This window comes from Falco biarmicus, chromosome 13, assembly GCF_023638135.1.
Source record: "Falco biarmicus isolate bFalBia1 chromosome 13, bFalBia1.pri, whole genome shotgun sequence".
Lineage (NCBI taxonomy): Eukaryota > Metazoa > Chordata > Aves > Falconiformes > Falconidae > Falco > Falco biarmicus.
Window position 1 is genome coordinate 11251040 of NC_079300.1, and position 10265 is coordinate 11261304.

General features: G+C 38.2%; 1 protein-coding gene across 2 annotated transcripts in view; it reads right to left on the reverse strand.

The window, feature by feature from the left end:
• The window catches only part of LOC130158006 (cytochrome P450 2J2-like), a 119861-nt gene that overhangs the window by 3279 nt on the left and 106317 nt on the right, over window positions 1–10265 (reverse strand). The window contains exons 7-13 of one of the 2 annotated variants that reach the window (XM_056358235.1): window positions 6878–6991; window positions 5664–5826; window positions 4957–5106; window positions 3422–3582; window positions 1746–1919; window positions 1376–1517; window positions 561–748 (exon numbers count right to left, since the gene is read on the reverse strand). In XM_056358235.1, coding sequence (XP_056214210.1) covers window positions 561–748; window positions 1376–1517; window positions 1746–1919; window positions 3422–3582; window positions 4957–5106; window positions 5664–5826; window positions 6878–6973 — 1074 coding nt within the window. In that variant the 5' untranslated portion in view covers window positions 6974–6991. Of the gene's footprint in view, window positions 1–560; window positions 749–1375; window positions 1518–1745; window positions 1920–3421; window positions 3583–4956; window positions 5107–5663; window positions 5827–6877; window positions 7295–10265 lie in introns of those variants that run through there. The other variant, XM_056358234.1, reaches the window with a different exon arrangement.

Consider the following 10265-nt stretch of genomic DNA (forward strand, 5'->3'; position numbering starts at 1 on the left):
GGATTGTTTTCTGTACTTGATAGGCTAATCATAACACCTTTTTTTTTTTTTTCACTCTTCACTGAATCTTACAATTCTATCACATCAATTTTATGCTTAATATATTTGGGACGTTTTATGTCATGCCAACGTGACTGTCAGATCTCTCGCTGTACTGAGCTGTGTGTGTGTGTGTTTTGTCAGGGATGACTATAGGTTGCTCCAGGCTGCTGTCTTATGTGTGAAAGTTAGCTGGCTTGACATTTAATAAAATAATTTCTTCGTCATTCCTTAACACATGTTCTGCTTTGATGCCCTGACATCATCCATATTCCCTTAGTGGGAAGAAAGGCTTCAGTTTTCCTTATGTTTGCTACTTGTGCTGTTAGCCTTTTCCCAAGCTTTCTTTTGCATCTGCTAATGTAGACTTAGCCCTGGTTCAGAGCACTGAGCTTTCATGTCTGTGACATGCTACCACATGCTCTCTGTGCAAAGTTAGGAATTGTATAAGCTAATGTCATATAAATATTAAATATTAATAGCTCTCAAAGCTTTAAGAAACACAGAGGTATATTCTGTACCTTTTTAATGTGAAACCCCAGCAAAGTTGTATTCCTCACACATAGTCGAGGGACCCCAACAGAAGTAACGTTGCTGTGCCGCAAAGCCTCATGAATCACGGCATTTGTATATGGCAGTTTTTTACGGTCTTCATAGCTGATGAGGTGGGAGGGTTCCAGAACAGCCTCTATCTCTCTTTGAACGTTTTCTGCAGAGAAATGAAAATATTTTAACTTTCCCCCCCTTTTTTCTAGCAGTATGTCCAGGAGTGTGTGGGGGGGGAAATGTTGTTGCTATGAAATGCATTGGCATGTGGTTTCACTGCTGTGTTGGTTTCAGTTGCTCAAGAAAGTGCATATCTCCCAAAGCACAAGGTGATCTCTCATTTAAGACACATCCTGCTTGGTGATGAGGATGATACAATTTTACGTTTCACAAAAAAGGATTAAAATTTGAAATTACAGGTGTAATTTCTATGATGTTTATAAATGCACATCAGACCAGGTATCTTTTTAAAGCTTTTCCACTTTGAAGGTTAGGAATATCTTTAGCATGTTGTTCTGTCTTTGCCCATCCCCTTCTAGTGAGATTGAACAGTGGCTACTTCTGATTTCTGCTAGAGTTGCTTGTTGGTGAACTGGGGGGGGAAAGCACATTTGTTTCATTTATTAAACTTCCATTTTCTGCTTCTCAATTGTTGATGTACCACCATTCATATACATTGTTAAGGGTTATTTTGATGCGTTGCAAGTGATTGAGCTAATACTTACATTTTAATGATGTTCATTATGATGTAATGTTGGATGCAGCTTTCTCTGATAATGCTTTTGCTCACCTTGGATTTCTGGGTATTGTATCATGTAGAGCAGTGCCCAGAGAAGGGTGGTGCTTGTTGTTTCTGTCCCTCCCAGCAGAAGATCAACCACTGTCTGAACCATGTTGTCTTTATTAAACGTGGAAGTAGGGTCATCTTTGGTCTGTAGGGTATATTCACAAGGAGACTATGAAGTGGATAATTTCAAACATTTCATTGGTCACATAGAAATTGTCATTGGAAACGTTGAGCAGCCCACCAAAACAAAAATTGTCAGTGCTAAACAAATAAAGTATGCATATAAAAATTCCGTAGCAGTTACTTGAACAGCGAGTATTTGTAGTAGGCGTTGAGGCCAAGGAGGGGATAGTGTGATAAAACAGATACTTACTTTTGTTATTTGAGCTAGGTAGAAGTCAATGAGATCCTGTGGATCACCTGCATTCTGTCTCTCATGAGTCTGGACCTCCTTCATAACTAAATTGTGCATGAAGTCATTGTATACAAACACTTTCTGATGAGGTCCTGGGAGGCGGTGCATAAGCCATGGGAAAGCATCGTACATCTGTGATTTTAAACAAAAAGGAGGAAACAAGCTCTTCTAAATTGAGAACCCAATTCTGATTTCCTGATAACTCTGTGAAGTCACTGCAACACATGCACTCCAAATTAGGATAAGAGGCAATAGACACAAGTTGGAGATGAAATAGTAGTGGGAACAGGTTTTGGGAGAGTCTGTGTGAAATCTCCATCCTTGGAGACTTCAAGACATGACCAGACAAGTCACTAAACAACCTGATCTAATTAGACCTGCTTTGAGCACAGAGTTAGATTAGCTGACATGCAGAGGTTCCTTCTAATGTAAATTATTCTACATTTCTAAGAGTAATTGCGAAAGCTTTTCATTGCCCTCTAAGTGAACTGGCATTGAGGAAAACCTGTCTGATATTTGTTAATGAGCTGTTAGTCAGTTGTCAATATTCAAGAACCACACTTTCTATCCTTGATAGATAGGTTGAAGACTGAAAAGGTATAGAAGCTGAGTTGACCTCTCAGTCTTAGAAGGCTTTGCTCCAGGATAAACTGACAAGTATGTTTCTTGAGAGGAAAGAGAATTATTTTCATTTCTTTTTGTGTGTGTTTTTGTGAATGGACTTCAGTCTCTAGGACTACTGGCAAAGCCTTTGTTTTATTTGTGGCCTGTGGTTAGGAATCTGTTGGCTAGTGTGGACTTCTTTCTCCATCTTCATCAGCTGACCAAAATGTCAACGTAATAGTGGTTATCAGGTCACAAGAGAGCAGGACAATGATTATATTTCACTTTTTGGATGCATACCTAATAATGCAACAGGGGCTTTTGAAAATGGGTGAATTGGAGTAACTGAGGGCTGAATCTGGCTCACAAGCAGATTTCCTCAACCTTGATTTTTACTCAGATTTGGTTTTTTAAGGCATCTCTGTATGAAAGAGTTGGAGAACCTGACAGTGTTATAGAATGCCAGTGTGCCAAAATCTGCACAATACAAGCAACAGCGAGGCTTTCAAGAACTTAAAAATATTCTTCTTGGTGTGATGAAATTGTCACTTGTATCTCATAGGAAGCTCAGAATAACTCCGGTCTTGGTGGTAATATGAATTATATGAGAAGCAAGATCTCTTTTCAAAATAATAGAACTTTGAAGGCTTAATTCTTAGTAACAGCGCTTCTGTATTCTTAAGACTAAATGAAAATTAAATTTTAAAAGTTGCTTTCATTTTAAGAATCTTATATATGCTGTACTCTGCAAATGATTACTCCTTCAAAATTCATTATATGTTTTGGAAATCTGTGAAAACCAGTGATGATCTATAATTTAAATTTTAGGACACATAATTTACTAACATATAGAAGGAATATAAAGCAGTAATGACATATGCAAGGCATGTATTAATTTATTACTGCACGATAGCTTGCAGAACAATGGTATGGAAATGTTTGGGAAGAATTGTCACTGACACTTAATTTGTTTTGACTTGTGAAGTGCAAATGCACTTCAAGGAATAAGAACAAGAAAATCAGATTCTTACCCTGCCCCAGATAGTAGCTTGAAAGTAGATCACAAAATAAATAGCTTTGATAAGCTTGCTGAAAGATTCATCCTCACTGGAGAAGCGATGACCAAAAACAACAGCACAAATTATATTTGCAATAGCACGGACAACGAAAGTGTGGGGATCGAAAGGTTTGCCTGTGAGTATAGGAGGTACCGTGAGTATTTCTGAATAGACTACAGTGAGAAAACATGATGGTAGAAACAATATTACATCAGACTACTTTTAGATAAGTTTCACACGTGGATTGTAAGTGCTGGGAATCTTTATTTTCGGTCTGCTTTTTACTCTTGTAAAATACAGCGATTATTGGTTTTGAGAAGACAAACATTGGGCCTCTTTTCCCCTCTTTGACTTGTCATCTGGCTTGTGTGGAAACACAAGCAATTAATTAGAACATATACCTTCTGACCTGGAGGCAGATATTTAAGTTTGGCAATTAAAACCCAAACAACACCACTAAAAAAGGGGGGTGGGGGGAAATTTCCTCTAACAGTTTAAAAGTTTTAATTTATTAGTAGTGTTGAAATGACTTGTTTCCTTTTGGTTTTCATGTACAGCTTAACGATCCACCTATAATTTTTTTCCACACAAACTGAAAAGGCAAAACTTGTATCATAGGATAGAAAATGTCTCCCATTAAAAAAAGGTTAAATCTAGAAAAAATTAAGTATGTTTCAATGACAAGGACAAACTTTGAATTGTATTACAATGGAGAATGGTGGATTATGCATCTCTGATATCAGTCCAATGCTTGTAGTCCTTCTTGGAAAGAGTAAATATATTTATTGAGTTTTACATTGAGGAAGGATTGCATGGAAGGTAAAGATTTGGACTGTACAGGGACAGAGTTGATGGTTTGTTCATCTCTTACGTTTTAAAGGTCTGTGAACGTGTTGCTCTCAGAAGTGAGATGGGCCATTTTGCTGTGTCTAGTGCAAGGAGAGTTGGAGAGACCTTAGGCAGCTTCTCTGTGTTTTCACATCAGTATGGAACACTATGTGGGTGAGGGATTTGGCTGTTCAGAATATTTATATTTGATTGCTTTGTCTTGGCATTTTGCTAAAACTCTGTTGGTTTCTATTTCATCCAAACCTCAAAAAGAAATCTTGTTGGACAACTGAATTATACATTCCTTGTGTTGGGGTTCTTTCTCTGCCAAACCCCTAAAGGCCTACTGTCCTAGAATGACTTGTAGCAGGTCACAAATTGTGTATTTTATGGAGAACATAGGGTTTTCTGTGCTTCTTGACTATAAAAATTGTTACCAGCTGTCCTCAAGACTGTTGATAATAAGCATTTTTAAACTATCCTTGTTTCAAAAAACCGATTTTATATTGCCCACTGTGCAGACAAAACATTTTTTGTGAAGAATGCAGTTAACAAGCCAGTAAAAGTCCTACTAATACAAAAAATACCTATTACTTATAAAAACTTACTGTGAAATTTTACTCCCCTAATCTACTATATTTCAGAAAATGTTCTAAGTGTTATTCTTCCAGTGTATTTACCTTTAATGTTTGCAAAGATGTCCACAAGGTGACAGGCCTCTGTTTGAATTTGATTTTCCAAATTGTTCTTACCAAGCGCCAGGCTTCTTATAATTGTCATGCCAAAGCGTCTCTGTTGCTTCCAGGTGTGCCCGCTAGTCAGAAAAATACCTGAAGAACACAAACATTTATTTCATTGCTGGGAAGGGAAGTCTTTTCACTGCAGGAGGAAGAATTTGATTTCAGTTAGGTTGTATTTCACTAGCAAAGAAGATACTGTGCATGCTGGTTGCACATGCTGACTTTTGGTCGCTAACTTTGTTTTTTATGACTCCCAGCTATATAGCTGCTTATAAATGTGACCCTGGGAAGTGAGTGGTAGTGGGTTTTGGTAAGGACAGAACAGCTTTGTCTATAGATGTCTTCTGCTTGAACAGTCTTCTGTTTTAGAAGTGATACAACTGAAAGCCAACTCCTGTAGGCAAATATTCCTCTGAAGCTATTTGGAACAACAACAACAAGTCAGTAGTATGCTTTATCAAAGGAGAAATTTTTGTTTTTTCTTTTTCTTAATACACTAGCTCTGCATGGAACCTTTTCACTATGTAAGCCCAGTGTATGCACTTGCATAGCAGTAACTCGTGTGTGTGTGTATATATATATATATATGAAGGCATCTTTCTTCTTTAAATCTCATTCATATTTCAGTATTGTGTAACATCTTGTACCTTTCTCACCCATCATGTCCCTGTAGAATGGGGTGAGAGGTCTTCCAGAAACTTCTTCTGAATGGGTGACAATGCCATCTTTTACTGCTCTGTATCCATTCAGTACAACCATGGGTGTCTGTCCCATCCACAATGTGTAGATGTTTCCATAGATTTTGGTTAACTGAAGAATTAATAACAGTAAATTAATAAATATAAACCAGGGAATGCATACACTTATATTAATTTAAGAGTTTTCTGTAGTTTTAACCAAACTTGTCTGCCAACATTGAATTGAATTACGGGTTTCAGAAAAATTCAGTCTTCTGTTGTAATGTGCTTTGGGAACAGAGATAATTGTACTTTATGGAATAGATACTAAGGACATCTTGCAGAAGACCACCTCTGAAAATTCCACAGAAAGAGAAACAGATCTTCTCTGTCAGCTCAGAATCAAAGAACAAATGAATACAGTCAAAATCCCAGAACTTTTCTATTTATTTTATTAACCAGAACTATTGTATCTTCTTGCCTCTAACTTCTGATGACAGCAAAGTAATGTTTTTGTACTCTTTCTTATACCTTCCATGTGATATTTTTTCCTTTATTGTCTTTCCCCAGATCATGCTTGTGATTTTCCTTAAAATAGCTGGAAGCAACTTCCTTACTTTTTCAGAAGTTTTAATTGATTTATAAAGGAATCATGCTGTGAACGTAACAGCAGTCAAATTTTCTTGATTTGTTTTAGTAATAGTCTGTTTATTGGAGACAATAAATCTTTTCGCTGTACAAATAAGAAAAAGAGAGTCAGCTTAGAGTATATGTTTGATCTTGTAAAGGAGATCAGACCACTCATCTCCTGGAGGTGTTCCAGTAACTATGGTGTCAGGCAAAGGAAACTCTGCTAGAGGAGGCTTACAGGGCTGGATACCGACACAGAAAGAGAGAATCAACGTGTCAATGGAATAGCCTGCTGTTGACAGTGCTTGTGATAATGATATGCATGGATGTTACTGTCTCCGAAAGAGAAAGAAAATAACAAGTAGTAAAGCAATTAAGGTGTTCATTACTCAGAAATATTTTTAATAGTGCAGGGCCCTTGGATTCTTTGAAATTGGCTGATAATCAAGCTTGAGGTTTAAAAAAAAAAACAAAATCCAAGTTTAGACTGCTCTTATGCAATTTAAGTTAAAATACATTCAAACTGATTTTCATACATAGAGATAAGTAAATACCTTAGTGAGAGTTTCTCGACGAAGTTTGAAGTCCAACAGCCACAAATTTCCAAATATTGGGAGGGGAACTGGTCCTGGAGGAAACTGCATACGCATCCATTGCAGCTTTAGGAACTGCAAAATCAGGAGACATACTACTAGAGCTATAAAAAACTCAGCCATCTCCAACATCTTATCAAAATTTTAATTTCTAGCTGTTTGGTTTTTTTATTTTGTTTTTTTAGTTTTTTTATGTGACTTCCTCTGAAAATAGAGTTGTGTAGATGAGTTTGCTTCTGCTGAAATCAAAGTCTTTCTAAAGAATATATGTCTGCTTTAGCCCTCTCTCTCTCTCTCTCTCTCTCTCTCTCTCTCTCGGACAATCTACAGTTTTCCCAAGCTGAAGTCCTTAGAAAACTGAAATACGTGATCCTCTGCAAATAGCCAAGCCACACCTACTGTTTTTTATGATTTGTAATTGTGATCTGTCTCTTTTCTTCACTTAGGATTTTGTTTCCTTTTTAGTACTGATACTGGGTCCGCGTGCTAATTATTGAACAGTTATCCAACAACATAAAGTGTCTTGCATAATGGTAACACCTCATGCAGTTTATGCTAAACATTAAAATACCAAGGGTGCATTACTTGTCACCTTTCTGATATACTACAATTATTATGTGGTTTTCTTTTATAGAAGAAACATCTACACAATACCTGTCTGTTAGGATATGGTCTCTGAGATGAAAAATAATTTAATTAATGCAACATAAAGCTAAATTAATGTCTTTAAGGGGGGGGAAATAGTGGAATTTAAGTATTAGGAGAATATCTGCTTTTCTGTTTCATCGTATTCCAGATTAAGTTCTGATGTCATGTGGAACAATTAAGAGATTATTGTTCTGTCCAGTGGATTGGCATTTTCAAAATTATTTTTTTATGGTAAGGATTAAAATTTCCTGGTGCAAATTTTGGAGGTGGAAAAAAATGCACAGGTTCTATTTAATTTGTGGAAAAGATCAAGTAAACTGAAAAGGCAAGCAAAATTTTTAATCTGTATTGATTTGTGGACCCCATAAGCTTTCCAGGAGAAGTTTGTACCAACGTGTAGCAGATTTTAGCTGAAGAGGCTTACCTTTCTTACGTGTTATTCACCGACTTTGATATAATCTATGGACTATAGTAGGTGGCTTTGAAAGTTTTGGGAATCTCCACCACTGGAAAGCAAACAGAAATGGCAGAACTCTGGTGTTCTGGGACAAGATGATGGATTTAAGAAATCTCTCCGGTCTCCTTTCAGCTAATTTTTTTTATTATTACTCATTTGGGATAGGATTTCAGACCTCGTCTCCCATTTTATCTGTTCCTGTTGGCATGGCAAAATCTGTTTTCTCTCAAAGCTGCTTCTACTCCTTGCTTGTACATTGCCTAGGGGCTGAAAAACTTGCTGATTTAGAAGTGCCAAAAGCAAGTTGCAGTAGTGAACCTGGAGATGACTTAGGGTGCCTCTGTTTGCTAAGTGAATTGTCAGGAACCATCATCTTCAGAATTTCGGAGGCAAAGGAAAGATGTATGACTCACAAATGTGTGGGACTTCCCAGGCTGAGTCATATTAATGTGTATGCTGCTTCAGACTTTGGTCCCAAATACCATCTTTTAGCTGAATGTAAGCCTTAGCTACAGTAGTTTACATCCCTTATACTGTGACTGTAAAACAGCTTTCCTTATCTCTTGATTATTTGGTGCCCTGTGGGTCTCTGTATGAAGTCTTACTGTGTATAGGGTTTTTTTATTAGCTGATATATTACATTGGATTTTTTGCTGCTTTGATCAAGAACTAAGCTAATGTTATATCTCAACACTTTAATCAAGAACTCAGCTAATTTTATATCTTCAAGTGTGTAGAGAAGCTAAAGAGAATCCATGTGATTGTACAAGTTGCCTGACGGATTGTTGCAGTATAGCCCGCTTGAGTGGTCTTGCTCCTTTCGCAGTGACCCTATCCTTCTGCCCCTCGTCTGCTCTCCTAGACCCTTCTGCAGGGTAAATCTGGGTCCTGCTGAGTAAGGCTGCACCCAGCGAGGCTTGAGTCTGAGCCTGGCTGTGTGGATGCTGTGGGCAGTGTGTTTTCCCACTGCTAGGTGAGAGCTGTGGGCATGCTGAAGTATGGTGAGGCAAACTTATTTCAGAAAAGCTTAGGGTGAAGTTTACAAGGAAGGGAAAAGCAAGGAAGCTGTGTTAGAAGAATTCAATGCTCCTCATTTTAGTATTTTCAGTATATGTGAGCAGTAGCTCTTCATCTGGATCTTGCTCGCTCTCCTCTGTATTTGTGTAATAGTATTTGTGTAATATTATTGCAAGAGCTCACCAGTCAAGATGGCAGATGTTAAGTTTGATTGTTTGGAACAGATGAGGAAATCTGCTTTTGTAATGAAGGTTTCAGGCCACAGGAGTGGGAAGCAAATGCAACAGCTGCAGAGGACGGGGAAAGAACACGCTCAGAAAGGTGTGAAGCAAGCAAATGATGAACGTGGCACGCCAGGGTTGGAAATGGTTCCTGGTACACCTCTGCCCAGGGTGTGTGTCAGCTGCTATGCTGTAAATACCAGGGCTTGGTTTTTTTCTTTCGCAGAGACAGGCTCAGCGTGCATTAGAGGACGCTGACTGGTTCCGTGTTGCACGTGTATTGCTGTGCGTGGTAGCGTGTGCTTGCTGCCTGGCCTGATGTCAAGCTAAACAGAGCAGACAATTCCTAAGCAGTTGGGTTTTGTTTGGTTGGTTGGTTAGGTTTTTGATTTATTTTTTTTTTTCAGTGGAGACACTAATTTGGTTTTCTCAACTTAGCTGTTCCTTCTTCCTCTGCACCCCCCAGTCTTTCAAAAGCTTCATAACAGGAGCTGTTAATTGGTCGGTGGCATCAGAATTTCTCTTCGGGAAGAGAATGATACAGACACATTATCGCTAGGCAAGCACTGAGAGAGGGAGGTTGCTTAGAGTACAGAACTAGAATGAACATGAGGCTGGGAGATGTGAGGAAAGGAAGTTCCCATTCTATGTTTCTGTTCAGTTCAGGAAAAGAGAACTTGCTTACATGCATTATAAATAAACAAGGTAGGTTTTTGCCTCCTACTGTCATCTGTTGTTGGGACCTGAAGATTGATGAGCTGTTTAGGTTGCATAGATAAAGAACTGGAATGGGACTTGGGAACTTCAAATTCTGTTCCTGGATCTGTTCATAGCTTGTCTGTGACTCTCAGGAACTTGCTTTAGCTCTCTGGGCCTAATCAACCCTGACGTTCGCTTTTCAAAAGAGCTTTAAGATTGACTAATGAAATCCAAGATGTATATGGCAGCTATGACTGTTTCTGTTCTGTTCTCTCCCTGTCCCCTGCATTTTCTTCCCACTGCTATG